This window comes from Ananas comosus, linkage group 4, assembly GCF_001540865.1.
Source record: "Ananas comosus cultivar F153 linkage group 4, ASM154086v1, whole genome shotgun sequence".
Classification (NCBI taxonomy): Eukaryota; Viridiplantae; Streptophyta; class Magnoliopsida; order Poales; family Bromeliaceae; genus Ananas; species Ananas comosus.
Genome location: NC_033624.1, coordinates 13,417,758 through 13,444,054, shown reverse-complemented (window position 1 = coordinate 13,444,054; position 26,297 = coordinate 13,417,758). Strand labels below are relative to the sequence as shown.

At 35.7% G+C, this 26,297-nt stretch overlaps 3 protein-coding genes across 12 annotated transcripts; all 3 read left to right on the top strand.

Annotated features, from left to right (window-relative positions):
- Positions 12,853 to 14,069, top strand: LOC109708593 (transcription repressor OFP1-like). The gene has a single exon (XM_020230403.1). The coding sequence runs from the start codon at positions 12,997 to 12,999 to the stop codon at positions 13,927 to 13,929; it is 933 nt and encodes a 310-aa protein (XP_020085992.1). The 5' UTR covers positions 12,853 to 12,996; the 3' UTR covers positions 13,930 to 14,069.
- LOC109708594 lies at positions 16,561 to 21,382 on the top strand. 2 transcript variants are annotated; one of them, XM_020230405.1, is made up of 9 exons: positions 16,561 to 16,911; positions 17,015 to 17,077; positions 17,203 to 17,204; positions 18,137 to 18,230; positions 18,400 to 18,460; positions 19,129 to 19,210; positions 20,512 to 20,567; positions 20,760 to 20,823; positions 21,026 to 21,382. In XM_020230405.1, exons 1-9 carry the CDS (start codon positions 16,771 to 16,773, stop codon positions 21,087 to 21,089), a joined length of 627 nt encoding a protein of 208 aa, XP_020085994.1. In that variant the 5' UTR covers positions 16,561 to 16,770; the 3' UTR covers positions 21,090 to 21,382. The 2 variants fall into 2 exon arrangements, with proteins under 2 accessions (XP_020085994.1, XP_020085993.1); XM_020230404.1 differs by having other exon boundaries at positions 16,564 to 16,911; positions 17,149 to 17,204.
- On the top strand, positions 21,533 to 26,271 carry LOC109708592 (tRNA (guanine(26)-N(2))-dimethyltransferase). 9 transcript variants are annotated; one of them, XM_020230396.1, is made up of 6 exons: positions 21,533 to 22,446; positions 23,783 to 23,983; positions 24,099 to 24,198; positions 24,809 to 25,018; positions 25,261 to 25,323; positions 25,584 to 26,271. In XM_020230396.1, exons 1-6 carry the CDS (start codon positions 21,821 to 21,823, stop codon positions 25,689 to 25,691), a joined length of 1,308 nt encoding a protein of 435 aa, XP_020085985.1. In that variant the 5' UTR covers positions 21,533 to 21,820; the 3' UTR covers positions 25,692 to 26,271. The 9 variants fall into 9 exon arrangements, with proteins under 9 accessions (XP_020085985.1, XP_020085984.1, XP_020085983.1 ...); XM_020230395.1 differs by having other exon boundaries at positions 25,554 to 26,271; XM_020230394.1 differs by having other exon boundaries at positions 25,536 to 26,271.

Sequence of the window (26,297 nt, the reverse complement as noted above, 5' to 3'; positions counted from 1 at the left end):
CCCCTCAAACTTGAGTACGAAAGTCTCATTCTCCAAGTTCAAACTTCGAATTTGAAAACTCAAAGATCCGACACTGAATATACTAAAACTAGCTAAGTCGCAGGTTCGAACCTGAGAACTAAAATATGAACTAAAATATTTTCATATAAGACCAAATCCAACCGTCCAGGAAATGATGTCCACAAATATTAGTTGTACCTGCAGCCTTTATATATGCAACCGCATTAAATGATGCTATTTAATGACTAAGTACTAATCCTATTGCATATGTATTATATTGTTTTCCCATTAGATTTTTTGCATTAATTAATATATAATTATAGAATGTCATTTAAGTATTTAATTGCTCACAATATTGTGACACTGTGCTGTGTAGGAATAATTCATCTTACGTATCGTAAACGATCGTAACACTCAACTAAAGTACATCGACTTAGTTCTAAATTCAACTTTGTGCTCCAAACAAGTTCCGGGTGATTGCAAAGAAACCAATGAACACAAAACTAGCTATATATATATATACTAGGCCATTTACTAATAATTTACTAATAAAAGAAATTTAATTTAATGAAGAGCCAAGTTTAATTAATTTAATTTTATCCTGAATATATATTATATAAACCATTAATTATACCAATGCCAATTCACTCGACGGCATATATCTTATTCCTGATTAATTTATAATATCAATTTCATTTTTTATATTTTTTTCTCATTTTTTTAGTTTATCTTAGTTGAAATCCCACGAAGTTTCTCCCCCGAAGCAAGAAATGTATACGTCTTTTCACAGCTGGGAAAATATGAATTTTTAAATGGAGTAATAATAATAAGCGGTGACGTGGGATAAATTAATGCATGGGACTCAAATCCAAAACGTATCCAACAAAGATAAAATGTACGTAAACCCCCTCAACTTTGGCATTTTTGGATTGGGGCCCTCTCAGCTTTTAATTTTTTTTTCATTTGTTTTTTTAATACTTAACCACAATTAAAACTTTATCAATTTTAAAATACTCCCTCGGTTTTTAGTTATTAATTAATTATAAAAACCATGAAGTATAGTAGGTGTCAATAAAGATGAAAAACTAAAGTCGAGGGCTCTATTTCCAATCTACAGTAGTTGAAGGGACCTACATGCATTTTTACAAAATTATATTATATTATTATTATTTATTATTATTTTATTAGAATAATAAAGAGGGCGAAAGTTATTCCGTGTCAAAGCGGGGGAATCGCCAACGCGTGCTTTGAATTCCGTGACAGCGAGGCTCCCGAGGAAGACATAGTCCCCGACGTCCTCGGACCGTCGGATGCACAGTAATAAATGAATGCTTTGTTAGGCTCCTCCAAAATTGTACCAAATAACTACCCCCAAAAAATATAAATTTTTTTAAAAAAATAATTTAACCTTAACTCCTCAAAATCCATGCATTAAATTTCTAACTCTTATTTATTTGAATCAAGTTTACTAGATTACTTTAATTTCCTCAGCTAAAGAGGAGTGACAATTATTAAATTTGATTCACGTTATATATGATTCAATTATCAATCTTCTAACTTTATGAGCTTATGAAATAACTGAGTCAATATAATAGTCATATTATTTTTATATAGCAACCTCGTAAGCAACTTTGAAATAAAAGCACGAGTTTAAATAGCACGAAAAATCGAAATAAATAAAATAACACGTATTAAATTAGTGTATTATTAATTACAAAAATTGGAAATACAAGTCCAACAAATAAAAGTTGCATGTGTAGCTCCTTGTTCTTTCCTTTTTTTGGTTGAAAAAACTAATAATTTGGTAGTTTCTGGGTACTCTTTTTGTCACCCAAACATTCCTTTGAAGAGAATAATAATAATAATCATAAGAAAAAGATATACATAGTCCAAGTCCCAAGTCAACCCCATGGAAACCACATGTCCCTTTTTTTAATAACCCATTTCCTAATTTTCTTTCTTTCTCCCCAAGATTCAAACAGCCTGGGTAAAGCCATACACAAAGGGGGGAGTTGGTAGCTTTTGATGCATCACCCCAACTATGCCATCCACAGCGTGGAAAAATTTTGTAAACTTTATTAGCTTTGATTCAAAGTTCCCACTCTTTAGATTCAAATAAACACGCAATTGATAATGAAATCCCCTCATGATCAATGATTATTTAGTAGACTTTGGGAAAAGCTAAGGCGTAAATTTCATCATTACGTAGCTAGATGGGTTATTTGCAGCAGTAGTCGTTGAATTTAATTTTACTTTGATATATCCTTTTTAAACTTTTAATTATGTATAAAATTGGCATTCAGATTCAAAAATGAACTCTAGTGTTAAAATGAACTTTATCGAAAACTATAAGCTCTACTTTTATGTACTTTAGTGCATATATATGTCGATTCAAAAATCATTTACTCAGGCATTTAGAGTACTTTTTGTATTAATAAAATCAATGGTAGATAGTAAAATGGGAACAATTTGAGATATTTATAAAAGTTAATTAAAAATAGTAAATTTATTTTGGAAAATAGCAAGTAAAATAGAACTTTGATATATAAAAAGATACAATTAAACCTTAGTTGACCACGTCACATAGGTGATTATTTGATATATGGATCCAAAGTGGCGTTTACCTTAAAAAAGCTGAGCCCACTTTTGTGGGTTAGAGCTAGATTTGCTATCCAAAAAGGCGCTTGGTCCAATAACTTATTATATGTATATACGCGACAATAATAAATTATTATTGGATTCGAATCCAAATTGAATAAGCTGCTCTCTAACTTTAAACTTGTGCGATACGGATGCGTAAATTTAGTCATTAATTAGTGAATTAAAAAGATCATAAAGATCAAATCATTTATGCCTCCTAATCTCCACGCAATTCCCTTTATTCTTTAATTCCTTTTATGAAGACCCCCTTAATTAACTACAGGATATTAATTCTAAAATAGCTCACTGAGCTATATATATATATATATTTTAGTAAGCAGTTTCAACCAAATAAGTTAAGAATATTATCAAATTACTTAATAATTTTATTAAATTTAATGGCGTAATCACTTTATTTATAATAAGTAATGCTAATATCTATATAATTGAGCCCTAAAATTTAATAGAATTTTAAGCTAATTGACTATATATGAACACAAAGGAATTAGTGCACTGAGTCTATTCATTTTCGCCAACCATATTATTTTTTTTCCACCCACAACTAATTTTTTTTAAGTTTTAACAAGTCAGAGTCTTAGAAAATGAGAACGTTCCTTGTCCTTTCCCCGTTCTCTCCTTTTTTGCCCTTTTGAACTTTTCAACACAACACACCAATATAATAACTAACCCTCCCCCTCTCTTCTCTCCCCACCATACATTAAAACCCCAAACCCCTACACATTCCCCCTCTCATTAATCCCCTTCTCTTTCTCTCTCTCTCTAGCTACAATTAATGGCTCTTCAAAACAAGCTCAACTACACCACCATACTCTTTCTCTTTCTCCTCCTCCTTATTTTCTCTCACCAAGCCACTGCTAGGCATTTGAGGAGCACTAGCTCTTTGCACCTCAGGGAGAGAGGCCATGCGAAGATCATCCCCGCGACGACCAGGTCGATGATCGCGAAGAAGTACGAAGCGCTTTTGCTCAACGCCCTCCCGCGGGGGACCGTGCCGCCGTCGGGCCCCAGCGGAGGCACCAATGGCGATAACAACTGATCAAAGGGATTGATCCAAGCGACCAATATTATACTATATATATCTTTGCGTGGCATAAGGTACATGTTTCGACAACTTGTCTACGTACAAAGTCAAAAACTTCTTGTTGTAACTTTTTACGTAGGCGAAGTTTTCGATGGATGTGCTGAGCAGATAGAAATAGAGGGTAGTGGTATTAATGAAGCGAAAAATTTTTCGATAATTGAATCTGATCATTGTTCGTATGTTTATAGATATGATCAGATTTAATTTATCTATGTTGTCGGTAATAATTTTCCTCTTCGAATATCGTTGCCTTTTGTAGAAAGTTTGACATTTTGCTGCGCCCAGCCTAAATGGTTAGGAGAAACAAAAGATATCATATGTATACATTTTCTTTTTCTTTGGGTTTTTTTTTTTTTTTTCCTTTGGATTTTGTGTGTGCAATTGAAAGATGTAAATACTACGAAAAGCTACACCATGTAATATTAATTCTATTTATTATTTATTTATTTTGTTTTTTCGGAGTATTAATTAATTGTTGGTTTCACGAACTAATGTGGATGTTTTGGAGACTTTGCTTAGCGTTGCAAATCTCTTGTCATTTGTTTTTATATTAAGTTTGGGGCTGCAATGAAGAAACTTGGCAATATTTGATGCCAATTCCAGTCAATGACTTGTACTCCTAGTTTAGCGGCTATTCGGCGACTTCCCCTCACGTCTACATCACTTTATAAGCTCAATATATGAACTTTAAATTAGATTAGAATTTAAAATCTTCTGCTCTGATACTATATTAAAATATGCAAAATAATTATATACAATTATTATTATTATTATTATTATTATTACATTTATAAAATTTCTATTTAATTCGCCTCTTATTATAGTTTTTGAAATTTCAATCTTTTCTTTATGAGAGATATATAGAAGCTTGTTTCTGTTTGGTAATTATAGTAAAAAGCTAGACTTTGTGTTCGCTAAACATTTTACGTGTCGAACTTTCGAGTTTTACTAAACTTTTTGTATGCAAATAGCTGTTCTTGGATCTAAAACAAACTTTATATATGTATATATATATATATATATAAATAAATAAATTTAGAGAAGATCATTAATATATATATATAAACTCAATAACCAAATTTCATGTTTCCACTCTCGATATGCTCAGCTCCTTTACTCCCTACTGTGCAATTACATACGATACAACCTTAATGCCGATTTTTTCACACGAATAATTGGAATTGCTCGGAACACCGTTTTTTTTTTTTTTTTGTGAAACAGAGAAGATTTTCGTGTAAATTTGGCTTCGGTAGCATGAAACGAGAAGTTTCAAAAATTTTGAAAAACAAGATCTGTCTCAAATTTCAAAGTGAAGAAGCCAAAAGAAAAGTCAAACAAAGAAAAAAAACTCTTTTTGTAATATGGTTAAATAAATAACATAGAGTTAAGTACGAACATTAAAGCTTGGCCCACTTCATTTTGGGATTAAATGTGGGTGTAAAATAAGAGCCCAAAAGGCTCCTTTTAAGCCTAGGCCCATCTAAGCCCGGAATAGCTTGCCCAGTTTTTCAAAAAAAGAAATAGTAATAATAATAAAAAGGTTTCTCTACAGAATAAAAATAATATATGTGTGGTAATGCTACATACACGTCTTAATTAGGCTTAGTTTAGGATTGCAAAAAACCACATTAAATATGATGGAAAATGGAATAAAAATAACATTTTATTTATTTTTGCAATAATAATAATAATAATAATAATAATAATTAAAATAGCATCAACACAGTTTAATTAAAATATTATAAATTCTAGTTTTTAGAGTTCAAGATAAAATATTTTCTCATAAAACTTCTATATGAAAATTTCTTATAAAACTTGTAGGCCGAAAAAACTTCTCTATAATCATACATATTGAAAAACAAATCACTGAGAAATTCTCTATTGTTTAATTCAATTATCGAAAAATTTCGCGACTAAAAGAACATCGAGTATAATTTTGACGTCGAGCCAACAAACAATTTGCACATCAAACTTGTGTTATAACTTTTTTTTGAGAGAGATAGGTAGCACGCAACCCGCTTTGTTTATTTCATTTAAAAATAAACTTAGCTAAAAATATGAATCAATTAGGATTCGAACTTGGGTTTCGAATACCAACCACCAAGTCCTTTGCCACTTACTCTTAGGGACGGTCGCTAACTTGTGTTATAACTTGTTTTGTATAATCTCTTTTAAGATAAAGCTCTTGTGTATTCTTGCCCCGCCGTCCTCTCCTGAGCTTAAACTCTGGTTTCTTCCATGTCTACGAAAGTTCTTGTTTGAAATCGCAACCAATATCGACTTAGAAGGTGTTTGGTTTTTCAAACAATATTCCGGAAAATAATTTTCTGATTAGAAAAACATTTTTCATCCATTTTATTTCTAAAAACAATAGTATCTTTCAGATTTCTTTTGTAGATTTTATTAAAAAAAAAGTACTTTTATTTTCTAAATATTTTATCAGAAAAATAAAAATCGTGAAAAAAGGTGTTTTTTAATAAAATTTTTTCTTTCTAAAAATTTAAGAACAAACAAACAATCTCTATCAGCTGATGATAATACTCTCCCACTATGTAAATGTAATCATTCTTCGACGTACTCTAAATTGCCACCTTGTTTGTTAAATAAACTTATGTTTGACGTGTCCAATGAAGTACTATATATATATATATATATATATATATATATATAGAGTGAGGCTATTATGCTATCGGAAGTACGGAGTCTTCCGTGCTTTCAGCTCGTTTTCGATGTTGCGATTTTCGAATCGTCGATCAGCTCCGTTAAACTTGATCTAGAGTTTTTGGAGTACCTAGAAAATAAATTTTATTATTTTTCGATACCATTTGCCTAGTGATCGAATGTGCTCAAAATCAACAAATTCAATGGCCGTAGTGAGCCGTTTGCAAGTTTAACGGTGTAGAAATATCCAAATCACGTGAAATTTTGATAGAAATTATTTATACTATATAAAACAAGATCAATATCTTTGATTTAAAATTTTAATGTCATATTATTACATTTTGTAACATTTTTATTTTCAGCCGTTGATTTTGAGTCCCTTCGTTCACTAGGCAAATGATATCATAAAATCATAAAATTTATTTTCTAAGTACTTCAAATACTTTAGATCAAGTTTAACGGAGCCGATCGACGAATCGAAAGTCGCAACATCGAAAACGAGCTGGAAGCACGGAAGGCTCCGTGCTTCCGATAGCCTCTCTCTCTCTCTCTCTCTCTCTCTCTCTCTATATATATATATATATATATATATATATATATATATCGACACACACACATTCAAATGAGTCCTTTGTGTAGGCCTTTATGATCGTGTCCTCGTCTTTGTCCTCATGGAGGTTGGCGTAATAATCCCCAAGTGGCTTTCTAAGCTTCTTTGTATATGGACCACGTAACGTTCCCAAAGAGTTAAGAAAATAAAAAATAAAAAAAAGAAAATAATATTACAGTTTAAAAACTATTAATTAAGTCCATATACATATAATTTTTAGAATATATATACTAGCTTTTCGAAATAAGGAACTGGAAAGAATAAATATAGCTGAATTTTTTTCTTTTTTTTTAATTTTTTTCAAAAAACACTTAGCTAAAAATATAAAGCAATTAAGGTTCAAACTTAAAATATCATATACCAACAATCAAGTTCTTTGTCACTTGGTTTAAGAACAATCAGAAATAAGTTCAACTACAAATATTAAATAATCATACTTCAAATTTAGAATCTCGAATACCGATCATCAAGTTTTTTGCCAATTAGTCTAGGAACAACCAAAAATTTCAAGCTTGAAACTCCAGATACCACCAATCAAGTCTTTTGCCACTTCGATCGTCTAGGAACAGCCACAGATGAATTCAGCTAAAAGTATGAAATAACTATGTTTCGAACTTGAAACTTTGATACTGTTCATCAATTTCTTCGCCACTTGTTCCGGGAACAACCGAAAATGAATTTTAGCTAAAAATATAAAGTAACTGAGTATTGAACTTGAAACTTCACGTCCACCCATCAATTTTGTGTTGGCCACTTGGTCTACGAACAGTCAAAAATAAACTTAGTCGAAAATATGAAGTCGGTGGGCTTTAAACTTGAAACTAACATTAATTGTGGTCCAGAGTTTTGAGATGGATGCGTAATAACGGGATGCAAGTTAGTGAGCGACGACATTCTGTCTCGGTCCCCCGGCCCTCACATGGCAATGCAGCAGTAGAGGTAGCTTTCCGTTCTGTCTCAGCCAGCTTGAACGAATATGATCCCCACCACCAGGACTCTGCACACTTGCAGGCAAAGGAAGGCAATGGAGGAAAGATAGATTTTCAAAAATGAATTAACCTTCCGAGAATTGTATTCTGATCCTGTTTGAACGCCAGAATAAGTCGAGTTTTTTTACAGCTACATACTTACATGCGATGAGAATGTTTCTCTCTCTCTCTCTATCTTTTTTTTATTTGTGATTGTTGACCGGAATTCGCTTTTAGCTCTTAATTTGGAGGATTCTGTATTTTCACCTATACAATAATTTATTTTATTTCAAAGAAGATAACATGATCGCCAGATATATATGTACTTCTACGTGTTTGGAGGATTATGTATTTTTACCTATAAAATAATTTATCTTATTTCGAAGAAAATAACAGATATGAATGTCCTTTTACGTATTTGAGAGTAGATAGTATAAACTTGTTGAGCAAATAAATGAGATGTTAAGCATCCAAATAAGTCCCAAAGTCGTACTTTGATTGCTCTTTTGGACTTGTTTGGATGCCCGCGCATCTTGTTCGACTCACAATATCTGTGCGCTTGAAAAACTTGTGACAATTGAAAAATGCATGATCGAGGAGATTAAATATTTAATCATATATGCATGATGTCTAAATTATTTTACCGGCATAAAGTAAATCTTTCTTAATTAGATAGGTAAAATGCATTATCTTGGAAATGAAAATCTGGCTATCAAGACCTTATAATGGACTAAAATTAAGTTTATAGATTATAATAAATGTAACTGGAGAACTTGTTCCAACATCGAACCATGCTTTTAGCCCTTGTTTGGTTGGGGGTTAAGGGGTGGAATAACCCCTTAACCCCCATATTATCCTCAAACACCCTAACAAATGGATGGGATTAGCTAACCCCACCTCAAATAAATTATCTCGGGTTAGTTAACCCCACCTAACCCCACCAAACTCCAACCAAACACTATTTTTTATTCATAATAACCTACTATCTTTCTTATCACACCTACTCCAACCAATCATTATCCTTCTTTATCAATCATTATCTTCTTATCTCACCTACTCTAACCAAACACTATTTTTTATTATTCTAGACTAACTCCAACCCCCAACCAAACACAAAAAAATTTTAACCCCACTTTAACCCCGAACTTAACTCTATTCCTGGAATAACTACTTTTTTCTTAACCCCGAACCAAACGGAGGCTTAGTAATTTATCTACATTACTATCTCCCAACTCTATGCTTATTCTTCCCAATTATATTGTAGAAGAAACTTTGATACTGTATAACACTGTTCAACTTACCTTGCACTTACCGGCCGTCCCTAGAGCAAGTGGCAAAGGATTTGGTGGTTGGTATCCAAGACCTAAGTTCGAATCCTAGTTGATTCACATTTACAGCTAAGTGTATTTCTAAATGAAATAACCGAAGCGGGTACCGTGCTACATATCTCTCTCTCTCAAAAAAAAAAAAAAAAAAAAAAAAAAAAAAAAAAAAAAAAAACTTACCTAGCACTTATGTAGCACTGTTCCTTTCATAATATATATATATATATAAAGAGAGCTAGGCTGGTATACTATCGGTAGCACGGAGGCCTCCCTGCTACCGATAGTAAACTAGCCTAGCGCGCGCTCTCTCTCTCTCTCTCTCTCTCTCTCTCTCTCTCTCTCTCTCTCTATATATATATATATATATATACTCTTATGGGTATAGTGGTTTCTAGGATTGAATGGGAGGTCGGTTGAATAATATGATCTAACGAGTGAAAAAAAAATCAAATAGATAGATCTAACAGTCGAAAGCTAATGAGTACAAAAGGGTCTATACTCATAAGAGTGTAGTAATCCTAGCCCCTCTTTCTCTATATATATGCAAATAAATTGGTTTTCTCTAAAAAAAGAAAAATGTTAAGCTATTAGAGAACAAATTTAATCCTTTTATACTATATGTGATAAATTGGTTTCCTCCAAAACGTTAAACTATGAAATTAGGCGCAAATTTGATTCTTTGATTCTATAAATGCGAATTAATTGATTTTCATTAAAAGCTTAAGTTTTTATTTTTATTTTTTGGTAAAAACATATAAAACTTATGTGAACTATGGATTAAATGAGTCGACTATCAACTTTCAAAATTTTGAATTTTTTATCTATTTTTTTTAATTTATTTGATTTGAATCAGTCAACGATACTTTAATTTTAAAAATTTAAACTAGCTAATTATTTTAATAAATTTATACAATTACGAGAATTATATAAAATATACTAATTAGACTTGTAAAGATAAGCAACACATTTAAATATTAAAGTCAAAGTGCTATTGACCGACTCAAATTAAATAAATTAAAAAATTAGATAGTAAAAAATCAAAATTTTAAAAAGTTGATGGCCAAATGAAAATAATTCATAATTTATAGTTCAAGAAACATTTGTATGTTTCTATTTTTACTTTTTGAAAGAAAGACAGAATACTATCCATTTCCTTCATTTTTTGAAAATAAATTAACTCAACTAGAAATATAAAATAATTAGATTTTTTTTAATTTAGGATACCAACCATTAAACTTTTTGTAAGATTTTAGAGGACAAATTTAAAGTTTATGTATCTTTGCTGTAAAGTACTCTCCCGGGAAGGGGAAAAAAGGCTAATGAGAATGCTGAAATTTTTCCAGTCAAAAGAAATTAGAAGTGGTGGACCCCCATTTCTTTTAAAAAAAAAACCTTTTCGAGCAGTCCCTATTTGGGTTGGTGGAGCTTTTTGAAATGGAGGGGCTCAACTATAAAGAGATCATGCTCTATGTTTTTCCAAAAGGTTTAAATTAAAGTTCCCAAAAGTTTTACTGAATTTAGAGAAATAATTACATGCACCTTGTGCACCATGTATCGCTATCGTAAAATAATACTTTTGAGGCTATGGAGTAACATCCGAGAAACATCGTTTGCTACACTCCTGAATTCTTGAAGTTGTTGATATTTTAGTAATTATATGCTTACAAAACTTATTATTTTTATATAAGGCTTGCTAGATGTTGCAGATCTCACATATTGAATTAGAATTTTATTTTAAGATGAATGTAACAATGCATCGGATGCAGATAATAATATCTTGTCAGCTTGACCTACTATTTGACATTTGTTGCATAAAAGATGTGCCTTAGCTTGTTCTACCAAGTTTGGAAAAAAGAAGTTCTTGAATAAGATGGAGGTGACAAGAAAGTGGTCTTTTGATACATTTAGAAAGTTAGGTGTCAATATTATTAGAGAGAGAATACATGCATGGTCTATTATATCTTTAATTTTACATGTGGTATGAGTGTGTATAGAAACTACAGTTTGTTTCTAAAATGCCAAAGCAAGTACTTCATGTGCTTCCAAATTTCTCAAGTACTATTTCTTCTATAAATCTATTACTTTGGTGGAAACAATTGACACAATGTAACAACTAAAAGTAAACAAATTAGACATATTACATCAGTGATTTGATAGGTTCATGTCATTACATTTTTGAAAGATAAAATAGTCCATGTGATTCCAATGTGACTAGAGTAGTAGGATGACACATAGATACCAAACTTTTATAGATCCTACTAATCTACTTTGTCGTATGAAGTGGTAGCTGCATATATGCCCCTGCAAATTATTTATATTTTACATGGCAATCATAATTTTTTTAGAATAATATACTTTACTTAAGAAGTAATTTTTCTTTTTAGTATTCATGGACCATATCATAAGCACCAAGTTATGCACACATTCATATGGAAATTAAGCATGAGTTGATAGTATAAACCAACATGTAGTCCGATTGACTGGCGGTTACAACATAGTTTATCTTATTTTAAAAAAAATACTATGCTACACCTTTGTACACTTTACTTCTTATCTATTCAATATTGCAAGTCTGGTTAATAATCAGAAAGAATATTTTTAAGTATTGAAACAAATCTTTAGCTTTATACACATGGATAAAATTGTGCTTACGAAAGTAACTCTTAATAAAACCAACTACCATTCATGAATTAAATTGTAAAGCTAGCTACCAAATTAAGTTAACTATAATTTTTGCCACACAAAAAAAATAAGAAAAGAAAGGAAAAAAAAAAAAAAACACACTTATGAGGGGTACATGTAGAAAGCCATAGTTCACTGTTTGTGTGTTTGTGTGAAAGCTCCTAGCATGGATGTTGAAGAGCCCATCACTTCCCTTAAGTGAGCAGTGTATATTTTGTCACATACACGAGTATTTTTGTTTCTCAACAGGGTGTAAACACTCAAGGCACCTCCAAAGCAGTACACATGATTGACCAAAACCCACCCCCCCTTCTTTTGGTAAAATGTTGTAGCATAGGTGCTCAATAATAACAATCATGATGTTGTTTCCTTTGCGTACGTGGCTAAGCCTCCAAAAATGAATTTAGTACTAGGCCACTGTGTTTGTTCCTTTTAATAGTCATAATCGGGCCCCCAACCTATATAGAATAAGAATAAAAATAATTTTTTATAACGGTTCCAAAAATAAAATAATAATTAAGCTCTGAAACATAAAGCCATAATAGTGTTCTGGGAGTAGAATTTGTTGAATTTAAATATTAAAAATATTAAGTTTAAATTTTTGAAGAATAATACTTGTTATACATAATTCAATATAATATCAGAATAGAAAATTCTAAAGTCGAGCCCTAGAAGGCCTCTAATTTTATTTAATTTTCTCTGGTGTCTCGAACACAAACATAAAAAGATATACAACATGTGTAAATATTAAACAACAACTGCTCCTACAATTTAACAAAGTTAACCTCTCAAGCTCCTATTTTTCTAATTTTATATTTTGGAAAAGGGCATGTAAAGCTTTTAACTCGCAAACATAAGCAATATCAAGTGTTACAACATACTCCTCTTTAGCCTCTCATTTTCTTGGTTGTATTGTCCTTGAGAGAGAGAGAGAGAGAGAGAGAGAGAGAGAGAGAGAGAGAGAGAGGGCTCTTCTTCTTTGATACAAATATTGTGGCATCTCTTTGCATGGGAAACCACAAATTTAGGCTTTCCAATATGATACCAAACACCTGGTTATACAAGCTCAGAGACATGAAGGGAGGTAGCAAAAAAGGCCAGAGAAGCCCAAAAATCACTGCTAAGAGATGCAATTCTCAAGCACACACTTCCTCCTCCTCTTCTCCTCCTCCTCCAACACCACCAAAGCCTCCTCCTCCTCCTCCTCCTCCACCACCACCCAACACATTCTACCTCCCAAACAGAGCCTCATACTACTTCCCAAGCAAAGATATGAAACTCACCAATCCCCCAACCACACACTTCCCCACAGACCCACCAAGGAAATCCAAGTCCAAGAAATTCAGTGCCAAAAAGCTCACAAGAGCTTCTCCCAAAATCGCCTCCTCTGTCTCAACCTCTGCTTCCAACAAGCCCGAACCGGCTCCCGACACCCGCCCCTTCGACCGCGACGTCTACACCGAGGACGACGATCACCGGCGCAAGACGATCATCGCCAGGAGCTTAGAATCACAGAGCTTCTCTGTCACCACCTCCGCCACCGACATAGTTTTCGACGTCGGTAAACCGATGGAGCTCCCGCCAATCCTAACGAAACCAACCAAGCGACAAGCCGACAAGCCGAGGTCGGACCACAAGCGGAGAAGCCTGAGCAGAATTCGGGTCCGGCCGGGCTCACCGCGGCTCGCAAGGAGCAAAACAGAGGCGAAGCAGAGGAAGGGATTCATGGAGAGCTTTGTGGTGGTTAAGTCATCTTCTGACCCTCAGAGGGATTTCCAGGAGAGCATGGTTGAGATGATCGTCGAAAACGATATCCAATCTTCGAAGGATTTGGAGGAGTTATTGGCTTGTTATTTAGCTTTGAATTCTAGAGAGTACCATGCTGTAATTGTGAAGGTTTTTGAGCAAATTTGGATTCATCTCAATGATGCCACATTGTAGTTTTCTAGGTATAGAATATATATAATATGTATATGAAAAGAATGTGTGTGAATTAAAGTGGTGTTGGTGTGGAAGTGTATAATCGAAGTGATATTGCATGGTATTTTACTTGTGCTTGATCTCCTACTCTTTTAAGGAAATTAGTAGTGTGCATATGTTTCTGTAGGGACTTAACTATTGAAAATAGCATATAATTCTTGTTGTTATGCTTTGCTCATCAGAGGCTTGATCAATGCTTCATTTTGTTTTTATTTTTAGGTCTTAAGGGAAAGCTTGTTAAATTTATGAGTATGGATCATCTATATCTATACGTTAATATATATGTTACGCGCTGATTGACTTGTGCAGTATAAGTCAGCATACTGATGAACATGCCTGTGAATTTCAAAACTTAATGGAGATCGCTTGAGAGCGCACCAAATCATTAAACCAATCCTTTTCACTCTTCACCCCATGAAAAATATGATAAAATTAATGGAAGAAGCAGCCCCTTAATTCTTTGGAGTTAATTTGTCTCTAGTACTCACAAAGTGTACCAAATGAAGGCACCTTATCATGATTCATGGATTCTATTCCAATACATTTCTTTTACTCGTAGACAAACATATACAGGAGAAAAACATAGCCAGGAAATATTCCCAGCATGTAATAAATAGTAAGTTGATAGTGGCTCGCATGGATCTTACAGTATCTACAAATGGGTCTGAGAAATAATAATGATAATAATAAAAGATGCTTTTGATGTGTTTTGAGAGCTATGATCCAAAGGCCAGAGTGTTCTCTCATATTACCTCTTTGAGTGATGCCTACGTTGAGAACCAGCAAAAGTTGAAACAAAATTTGAAAATCTAATTCGGAGGAAGTAATCAGCTTTGCGACGAAGCGCTTGCAGTTCACAAAAACTATAGTAAAAAGGGGAGGAAGATCACACTGGAGACACGCATAAAGAGCGAAAAAAAATTACTTGGCAAATAAAAGGAGGAGAAATAAAAATTATGAAAAGCTGAACCTTTCAATTCGCTCTGAATATTTTAAATTTACGATCTAACCTTTCAAGTCGCTTAATCATAACCGTTTGTCTGCTTTAAGAATTAATTATTGCCTATCACCCAATTCCTCCGTACATTCGTTCGTCGTACCTTCGTCTATCCTCTCTTGCCGTTGGTAGTTGAGTCTCCATCAAACAATGGGTTTGTACGTCTTTTCCTACTCAAATAGATGCTCGATTTAAAAACACTAACAAAAAAAAAGTAGAGTTTAGCTCTAATATATACTATATATATGTCGCACTAAATCGATTCGATAGAAAATGATTTATAAATAATCTTGACAAGTTACATCACGAAGCTGTTATATTCGTCAAAATATGCCTAGTTCCGAGTCGTATAAAGTTTTGATAGTTACTTGAGATTCAACTATAACATCAAGTTAAAAAGATAGTATGAAGTAGTAACCTGAGAATGAAGAGGGCACCGCAGCTCCAAACTGGTTAAGTTGCTATATAACACTTAATACTTGTAACGCAGCTACAATGATTGGCATCGTCGGACCACATTGTGAAAATGATTTATTCCAAATTTACGTTAGGTGCGTGTCCCCTCTATTTAGGATCTTATGATTCAGGTTGAGGACAAATGTGGAAGTATATGCGAGTAGGGCCTTATTTTGGGATATGACAACAGGTTTTTTCTACTTGGTATTGGTTAAGAGTCGAACATTAAAATGATGCGTGTTTGAGCGTCGTGAGCCTGATCCTTGTAACTTCGTTATTAAAAGAGAGAGGACTAGAGATTGACTAGACGTTGGCGCGTCGTTTTCAAATTGTTAGGGCCCTTTTTTAAAAAAAAACACACAGTCATCGTGTTTTTTCTTGAATCCGATGATAGGGTTGGACGAGAGGTGGGGAAATTTGTACCTGGAAATAAGATGTTTGTATTTCTACTGGTCCCCTACACAAAAACTGTGGCAAGCTTTCGAAAATCCTCCCAAATTCGGACCAGGCCTACAGAAAAAGGATGAGCTCGTAGTAACAAAATGACAACCACCGAAAATTCGAATCAATCATTGTTCGAGCTAGGATCGATCCAAAAGGATTAAATTTAGCAGAATTCGAGTTAGATGCTTGCCGGACAATGGACAGAGAAGTAACGGGAAGGAGATAAGATTTGAATATCTGAGTCGCTATTCTCGAAGTAGATAACATATCGGGACCTTATTCGTCAAAGAAAGATGTTCAAGTGACGATCAATGTATAGAACACTGAAGAAAGAGATTTTCTGAGTAAATCACGTCAATGGAAAAGTAAGAGAACAGTGCATTTGATAAATAGAAATTTATGCATCTTTTTTAGTAGATTTAAAATCAAAGCTTTAATTTAAAATTTCGGTTTACAGTTATATTACTCCGAGCTGAATTTTATTACTGTTGGTTCGTGAAAAAGTCATTAGGCCATTTCCAACCGGCTCGTGGAATTTGGTCCACTCGGATCAAACTGGTAGGGGTGGACGGCGTATGACTGGGCGGTGCACGACAGATGTGGTGCACATAATCTACGGAGTAATTCCCCGAGGCTACACGACTTATAGAAGGAGACTCGAGTGTGGACTGTGGAGTTTCTCCTTGTGCATCAAGATTCGCGGCTCATCATCCAAAATACTCGAACAAGAATATGGTGAGCCGCTTCCTAACGTGAGACTACAGTATCCGCCGTTCGTCACATAAGTAGCACGAATCTCAAAGTGACGTGAAGAGAGATCACGAATTGGTTTTTCTTTTTTTCTCTTTAACCCGTGTTTGCGAGTCGGTTTCCTCTACCACTCGTCCCGTAACTCCACCTCGCCCATGGCGCGACCTCGTGGCGACTCCCATGGATGCGCCCTCCGCTTCGTCTTCTTCCTCTGGATCTCGTCCATGGCTCCGATTTCCCTCGCGTATAAGCCCGGAGACATCGTCCCCTTGAGCAAAGCGGGGCAATACCACGGGGTGAGAACCCCCTTTCAAAACCCTAATCCGCCTTCTCCCCCCCAATCTCTCTTTCACCTTTCGGTTTGATGCGATTTGATCTGTTTTCTGCGCAAAATTGTAGTCGAGAACGGTTTGGTTCGATGTCGTCGGGCGCCATTGCCCTGCTTTTGCTGTTAATCGTGAGGTAGGAATCGATCATTCTCCATTGTTAGTTTTGTTGCTTCTTCGTCTGATTCTTCGATTTACCATATGAAGGTTCTAATGCCCATTCCGAAACCTACTGGGTACACTGGGACGGATCCATATAAGATGTAAGCTTTACGAGTTTTACATCTTGCATCGGTGTTGTTATTCTTCGAATTATGATTCTATTTACCTGGCATTGTGAGGTTCCGGTGATATTGTTGCTTCAATTCGAACTATTTATCAATTTATTAAGTTAATATTTATTTGATAGACCGAGTAGAACTGCAGTCTTGGAGAGAAACAATCGTGACGGTATTGTAGTAGCACGCAAGCCCTTGCCTCGATCACTCGATTTGAATGAACCTTGTTCTGCCTTGTTAATTGGTGGCTTTTCTAGTATGCTCTGATCCGTTTTTTATCAAAGAGTGCATTTTAGTGCTTAGATTGTGGTACTAATACAGCCGGTATCGTGGTCTTTAGCCTACTAAGAAAAATCATGATCGATAATTGTATCAGTGTAGCAGAATTAACTTGGTTGAATGAGCTGGCATGCCGAGATATCTCTCTCCCAGTTGGGTAGTCTTGGATTGGCTTGGTTAAATGTATGACCTCAAACGATATGCCTTAGTGCCTTGACCGGTGGTTAAGAACATCATCTGTAGGTTCTGAACCTAGCACGGGCAATGAGTAAATAGAGGACTAAGAAGTGGTAGATGTTTGATAATTATTAATTTTGCCATTTGGTTCGGGCCTTATGATTGAACAACGTAGCTCTGGCTGTCGTGCAACATAAAATGCGGCCTTTGATGGAATAAAAATATTTTTTGCATAGAAGAAAGTGATAGAAACAAGCAATTCTATGCTTACCATTTCAGGGGATTATTTACTAAGTAATTTGATGACGAGGTAGAGGTGGGGATAAAACGATCTGCTGCAAGTGCATGGAAAGTATAAATAGTTCAAGTTCATTTCTTTTTAGTCACATGACTCACATAACAGTTTTTAAGATATATTGTTCTGATCAACATATTACATACTGATGATGATTGCTGCACAGATCTTTCCAAGTTGGCCATGAAAAGTTTTACGTTCCTTGGCTATATGTTATTAACCGGAAAAGTTCTGAAGTGCCAATGATAGATTTTCATTTGGTAAGAGATTTCTATGCTGTTTCTATTTGTACAAATATAGTTGTTGTATATAACTGATTTCTCTGAGTCAATTCCAATGCATAACTAGTAAGTTAGCAATATTATTGCATAATCACCAGAACATATTGTTTGGGACTGAATTAGTGAAAGTGCAAATTTATTTGTACAGAGGTACTCTGGAAATGATTTACATGGCGTCACTGCGAAAGTTGTCGACATGCCTCACCACTGTATGCAATCCCCTATTGCTCTTCCTCTCATATTATATGCTGCAACCAACATCTTTGAACTATGGTTGATGCTAAACAGCTTATTTCTTTCCACTTCGAAAGATTTATGGGGTCTATAATTTTTCTAATGAAAGGATGAAAATTCTCTTCCTTCACAAAGAATATGTGAAGAATACATGGTATTTATCAACTGTTAGTTAACGGATTTTTGTGTGGTTATTCCTTGAGTTTTTGACAGGGAGTGCCCAGAAGATTCTGAAGTTCTGAATAGATATTTGACATCTACAGGACAATTCTATAAGAGCAGCTTATCAATGCTTTGCTTTCAAAACTGGGTTTTATACTTTTAGAACACTTAAAGTACATCTCTATTAGCTGAGAACTGAAAATAAAACTTCTCTTCTAGTTAAGAAACTCACACCTAATCTTTTGAATTTGTGAGTACTACGAAATCTCTAATCAACGTAATAGGCAGATACCCTTTGAAAAAGGTGGAATTTTTTTTTTTACCCTTTTCTGTTGCTTTGTCTGTTTTCTTGGATATTAATATCTTCTAGCGTTTTGTCCTTTTTAACGATTGCTTCTAAAGGTTTCAACTTTAATTGGTTGAGGCACATGATTTGTTAATACAATTTGTCAGTTTTGATTTATATTTTTGCTTTGAGCAGATATTGAGGTACATCCTGACATACGCAAGAACTTTTGGAACCCACAACATTGGCCAAAATATGTACTTGTCAGGTACACATGGTGAGTATCTGACCTCCTTGTTGTTGGAGAAAGTCCGTAACTATTTTGTTGGCGGTCTTGGCTCAAACTTTTTGCAATTAGTAGCCTATACGTTTTTTAGTTAGCTGTTATTTTCAGACATATTTGGCTTTATCAGTCTTGTTTTGCTTGAACCTGTGAGGTAGTATGTGATTGTATTATGAATTTATGATCGCATATATCTAGTTCTTATGCGATATAGGGGTCTGGACAATTGGCATATTGTTGCGTATGTTTTTGCATTCTTTTGGTTAGCTGCTATCTCCTTGCTATTATGGAAGGGCATATTGTCTTTTCTTAGACTTTAATAGACTAAATAAAACAATGGAAGTGCAACATAATATTCCACTGGATAAAATTATTATGGTTGAATGAAATCATACTCTCAATTTCTTCAATTATTTCAGCTGTAGAATGCCTCGCAGAACTGAGTATTTGCTTGGATATAAACATTTTGATTTTATTAAAGCATTGAGGTGTACAATGCTTAAGCTCTATTGAGGGTAATCAGACAGTCCGAAAGTCTCTCTGAATCTTGATGGACTTAATTATCCAAGAGAGAAATCTTCAATAGTTTGCCATTCGTATAGAATCACTTGATTGGGTTTGTCCTTTTGTGTTTTTGTTATTGCAATGAATATCAAATAACCAAGGAATCATGCTCAAAAAATGAATCTTGAACTTCGTTTGAAATAATAAACCAGCATACCTTGACCTTCATATCTTAGAAGAGAGATCCATTGACTTGAAATGGGTATAAATAATGAACAGCCTTCGACTTGAAATGGCTATGGATAATGAAGCCTCTTTATCCTAATTACTCCCCTTTTCTCTAGTTAAATGTCAGTGAACTTGGCATTTTGAATGATTGACTAATTTTTTTCTTCTCTTTTTTGGTATTTAACAACTTATGTTTATTGACTAATCATTATATCCTAGATTTTCTTTTGTTGAGATTGCCATACATCATTGTTCGGAACAAAATTTGTTTAGCTCAAGAATCAGACAATAATCACACGATAAAGCATAAGAGGTAGAGATACTATCACTTTTGTCTTGTGTAGTTCTACTTACATCCCCAGTTGTGGTCCAGTTGGCTATTTGGCTATTTTGTAGTTGTTAAATTTTACTTCTGGTCCATTTAACTGAAGAACGCCCTTGAAACTATCCTTCCATGGTTGTTACTTGTTAAATTTATTAGGTTATTATAGGTGAATGATATGTTTCTATTTTTGTCTGCATCTTATATAGACATTGTTTGACACTTTTACATTTAATAACAGGGAGGAGCAATCAGAAATAGATGTTGCAGGGGGTTATTATGTATTGTTTGGATCAGGTACGGCGGACCCTCTACATTAAAAAAGCCCTTATATATCTCATTCTATCTTTTGTTGATGCATAGTTAATACTTTGCATTGCCACTCATTAGATAAACATTCTGTTTTGGGCTTTTTTGGGGAAAAAAGAATATTACAGTGGTGATCATGGTGAAACGTCTTTTACATGGCTTTGTTCATTTGAATCACAGGGCTCGTTCTGTCGTTCATCCTTGCAATTTATGTCTTGCAATCATCTCAAGACAAGTTAGCTAGGTATTGCTTCTTTCTGCCCTTTGTTTTTGCTTGTTGCCTATGTCACAGCTTCACTAATTTTCCCTCAATTAAATACCTGCAAAGGGTTGAAGCTAATTTGTAGATAGCTAACTGAATATTATAGGCTTTTGTTGCCCACTCATGTATAGCTGTCAATTTTGGCCCAAAAGTGTTTAACCTCAACAAGTAATACTCTTTCCAGGTTTGTGAGAGAGACTGTTGCAGAAAGCAGTATGCCAGAGGGAGGAGTGGCAAAAGTTGAATAAGTTTGCCAACTCATCTAGCTCAATCCACAACTGAATCTCAAGTTGAATCTTGATGCTGGATCTTCGAGATCTGAGCTTAATCTAATCTCATTAGTGGTACAGTCATAGTTAGACAATTACATGAATGCCTCTATAATAGATATTTTTTCCCCCTTTTTTGGAGGATCAATCTTGTGCTTAGCAAAAGGGTTATATAACCCCATAATCACAAAATGTTGCTTGTTCGCAGATGTAATCTTTCCAGTGACATTTTGTAGTTTGGCAGAGTGGAAGCCGCAAATTACTTTCCCCAATTTTCTCACCTCTCACAATAGTTGTGGCCGTCTTTTGTTCATTATGCCTATTAAGTAATCCGAACCTGCATGTTAGCCCGTAGCAGAAGTTTGGCGAACTGTTTAGCTTTTACTTCTTCCTTAGCCGCATTTACTAAAAATAAAAAAAATTTTGACTCTTCTTTCTACGACGGTGGGATGTGGAGCTAGAATATAAGTTTCAAAATCCAAAAGTTACTATTTACAAAAGATGTTCATGGAGAATCTAATATAATTTTAGTATTTTCCCTCTTGAATCCAACTCGACTCGCCTGATATTGATCTTAGAAAAGGGTTATCGGGTCCGAAAGCCGATCCGATAGTTCGAAGGCTGAAAAGAAAGCCTCGTTAATAAAATCCGATTCCCAGAAATCGTTGGCTCGAGGCAATCTTGAAAATCCTCGTTACCCCGCCAATGCCATGTTCGCTCTCTCTTCCGTTCACCCAATCCTCCTCCCTCATCCCTTAAACCCTAACCCTAGCCCCCGAAGAATCAGGAGGACGAGGACGAGGACGAGGAGGAGAACCCTGACCCCGACGAGCTCGAGGGAGGCGGAGCGCGGCGTCGAGTTCGAGACCGGCGACTCCTTCTTCCGCCGCGAGAGCGCCGTGGGCCGCGACCTCGGCGTCCTCTCCGCCTCCCTCCTCCGCCGATGCTGTGGCGGCGGCGGCGGCGGCCTCCGCGTGCTCGACGCCATGTGCGGGTGCGGCGTCCGCGCCCTCCGCTACCTCGCCCAGGGCGGCGCCGACTTCGTCTGGGCCAACGACGCCTTCGAGGGCTCCCGCCCCCTCGTCCTCGCCAACCTCGCCCGCGAGCCCAGGTTCTCCACCCTCGGTGAGCGGAGGTGGGTCGTAACCCACTTCGGTGCCAATAGGGTTCTCGCCGATTGCTATCTCCGGAGAGAGTTCTTCGATCTGGTCGACGTCGACTCCTTCGGGAGCGACTCCTCGTTCTTGAGATCGGGCATCGCCGCGGTCAAGATCGGAGGGCTTTTGTACGTCACGTCGACCTGCGGTAGATCATCAGGAGGGCATCGCCCTCGTTGGTAACATTCTAATGCTTCTTTCGTTTGATGAATTAAGCACAATTGGTTCTTTTGCGTGTTCATTACAGCTTTTCGAATAATACGCTTAGCAAGCAGTGTTATTGATGTGTTGCTATTGCGAGTGTGACTTCTTGGGTGGAATGGTAGTTTATTTGATGAAATAAGTGGTGGGCATTTTTGTGCTTGCATATCTTTCTTTCTTTTTTTCATTTTTGTGTTCTTCAAAAGTATTGGAGAATATGTTAAATGGACAAATATTCTCCTGAAATTTACATTCGATCTCCACGCGAAGAAGCAAGAAAAAGAATTATTGTTTGTGCAATGTTTACTGTCCTTTTAGAGGAAATTAGGAGACAAGCTTTAGCCTGTTTGCCTTCTATGAGGTTAAGAGTCGTACTATTCTCACCGAATCAGTGAGGACCGTTCGATCAAGGAGTCCTTATGCACATGTAGGACCACCTTGAGTGAAGCGTATTTACTGATTCGGCAAGCCAATTCAGCTTGCTGAATCATAAGTTTTTAATTTTTCTTAGGGTAAAGCAGGTTTGATATGCATGATAGCTGGAGGAGGACCAAATGCCCTTGACACCAAGTTTATTTTCTCCTTTTGAAAGACAAAGGAGATCCCCTTTTTATTAGAATAAATGAAATTGGAGCCTTCAATGCTTTCAATTGTATTCTTTAGCTTGGCTGAGATACTATGTCATTACGAGTTTATTTGAATCTTACAGAAGATACGATATCGCCTTGTTTTTGTGAGAGGGTATATGAATTCTTTTCCCTATTCAATTTTGTTTTTGATATTGTCCTCCATAAATCAAAGGTTCCTTAAGCATGTCCAAACTATTTTAAATATCTTATCTTTTTATATCTGTTCCACCATTATTTCGTTTCTTATTTCTTTCTCTATCTCTCAAGTGAGACCTTTCAATCTTTTATAACTCTAAAACATTCTCATTTCAGCATCATGTCTTGACCGCTCAACATTTGGAACCATTAAGTTTTTTGTCAATCTTATAGCAGCCAAATATAGTTTTACCACTACTCTTGAACTTCAACTGGCCAGAGATTCTGCATTACATGGCAATTCGCAGGTTCTGCCTTGAAAGTAGTAGTATTAGGAAAATCTTATCTAGAAAAGTGTGGGAGTGTGAACCAGCCCATTTTTTTCTTTTTTTTTCAGGTCTTCATTGGGCGAACAATTTTACCTTACGATGTTTATAATTGGCCATCTTCTTTATGTGCTTCAAAATGTAATTGTTTCATGATTGTAGTGGTTCCATTTATTAAGTAGGAATCTTGGGTAGTGTGTATGTAACTATTTGTTTCCTTCTAGTTCTTTGGCTTCCTATGGAGCATATGTTCGCCCAGTGCCATATTCAAATGAGATCGGTTTGCGAATGCTTTTAGGTGGTGCTTTACGTGAAGCAGCTGCTGTAGGCTTTCAGATAACGCCACTGTTCTCATACTATTCGTATCATGCTCCTGTATTCAGAGTGATGCTACAAGTTTCCCGTGGAAAGGACCACGACTTCAGGTGGACACGTCGTAATTACCCTCTGATAGTTTAATATTCGTGGCTGTATCTTTTTTTTAACAGCTCGAAAAAACATTGTATGATATGCAGTTTTTTTTATTCTTTCCTCTTGCAGCCATTACGGCTTCATAAGTTACTGCAAACTATGTGGGCACTCTCAAACTTATTCTTGGGATGAACTCGGGCAGATTTCCTGTCCTTGTAGAAATGGCGAGGTATACATTTCAGCCTCTTCTAAATTTAGCTCTTGAAAATTATCAGAGAATTTTACTACCATACAGGAATATTATATGGATCGAAAGTTGAAAGATAGGATATCTGTTCCTGCAAGTGATGGTAATTTATCTTCTCTTATGCATGCCCGTTTGTATATCGTTCTGGCATGTCCTTGAAATTAGATGCGCTAGACTCGTTTGCATTATGCAAATTCTTCTTTCAGTATATGAATTGTCAAAAATAGATACGCTGGGTACAGCTGAACCGTAGAACATTCCAGCACGTGCTGGTTGTTTGAAATGACTTGGTTCATTCAGTGAATCTTTTGTCCACTTTTTAATTTAAATTTTCCACAAAATGATTGTGAACTATAACGTGCAAACATTGAAGGATTATCAAATACTTCGTAGCATTTAATTCTTCTTGGTCACATACTTGTGATGGCTAATGTAGTAGGAATGATTTCCCCCATATTCACATCAATTGTGCCTGATTGATCAATTTTATTTTTCCATACATTTAGAATGTATGACTACAAAATGTTCGCCAAGCCCCCTTGTTTTAGTATTGACTAAAATAACATCTGATGCCTTGTATTATTTTCTACAGGTTTCCAGCTCTGTAGTTGTCTCTGGTCCGCTTTGGACCGGCCCTCTTCATGATGCGGCATATTTATCTGATATGTTAAGATTAGCTACGGAATGGGGATGGGCATACACTGACGGCAAAGGCAACGGTGTCGATTTAGAAAAGCTTCTCAACCTAATGATCGAGGAAAGTGACCCTCTGCTGCCTTCTGGATACATCAAACTCGACGAGGTATTTATTCCAGAGAAGCAACCTTGACACTTTTCTTTTTTTTAGTTTAGCAACTTTGATTTCTTTGAGAACGCCCAAACATTTCTAATCCATTTAAGTTTTACTTTCCATCGGCCGATGTGCCTCGGATATTTCCCCTCACTAGCTGCGTCATTGCTGTGGCCATAAAGATCTGATTTACAGGTGTGTTTAAATGTTCCGATGGGTATTAATCTTACATCCCTCCTTTCTCCGATCGACAGATTGCAAGCCGAGCGAGAATTAATTCTCCTCCCCTCGCCACCCTCATCAACAGCTTACGAAGGGTAGGTGTTACTATCTTTTTATTCTTTAGTTGTGCCAATATTTTGGACTAAGCATTTCCTTTTGAGGATCCTTTTAAAGTTTATACGGCGGAAGATCTGATCTTATTGATAGAAAAAGATGAAGAATTATTGACTTTTAACTGCTGCTGCTGCTGCTGCTGCTGCTGCTGCTGCTTATTCCAGTATCTTTTCTGTCTAATTTATTCATTTAGTTGTGCAACATTATTGAGGCGTACATGATGCCGAGAGATTGCACGCAGGAAGGCTACGCCGCGTGCAGATCACATATTGCTCCGAACGCAGTCAAGACGAATTGCCCGATGGCTTCTTGCCTCGAGCTGGCTCACGCAATTCGGCATCAAAGGTGAGTGAAATTTTCAGCTAGTTGGCTTTGGGAGCACCATCAAATGCGTGCAAGGAGGAGGGAGGTTCCACTTTTGGAAGAGGAAGCAAAAGCAAACCTGTACGTGCTGACGATGGTGATTTGATCCAATTTTCAGAGATGGCCTGTCTGCCCAACTGAATATTCACCGCACGATTTGGTATCTTGCCTGAGGGTAGGTTGCACGCGAAACCTTAAATAGTTTTTTCTTAAAAAAAATAATAATTTTTTATTTTTTAAGATCAATTTGCATAAAATATTTATTGATTTTGCAAAAGCGGGCCAGGTTGAATTTTATATATTCAATCTAAATTTTTAACCTTTATCACTGTCTCTTCCTCCGCCTCCATCGGCGCCGGAGGGGAGGGCTCAGAATGTGTGTGGGTCGTGGGTGGAGCAACGAGGTCGTAATCGAGGCGGTGTTCATTAGCGTCTGTGATGGTGAGAACGGAGACGTGCTTTTCCAAAGAGCATATTATTGAGCCACTAATGGCGTCATTCGTTTGTTACTCGTCTCCTTTTATAACTTGATCAGAGAAATTTTTAAAAAGCACTTATATCTTTTATGCTCTTCGTGAGAAAATAGTTTTTT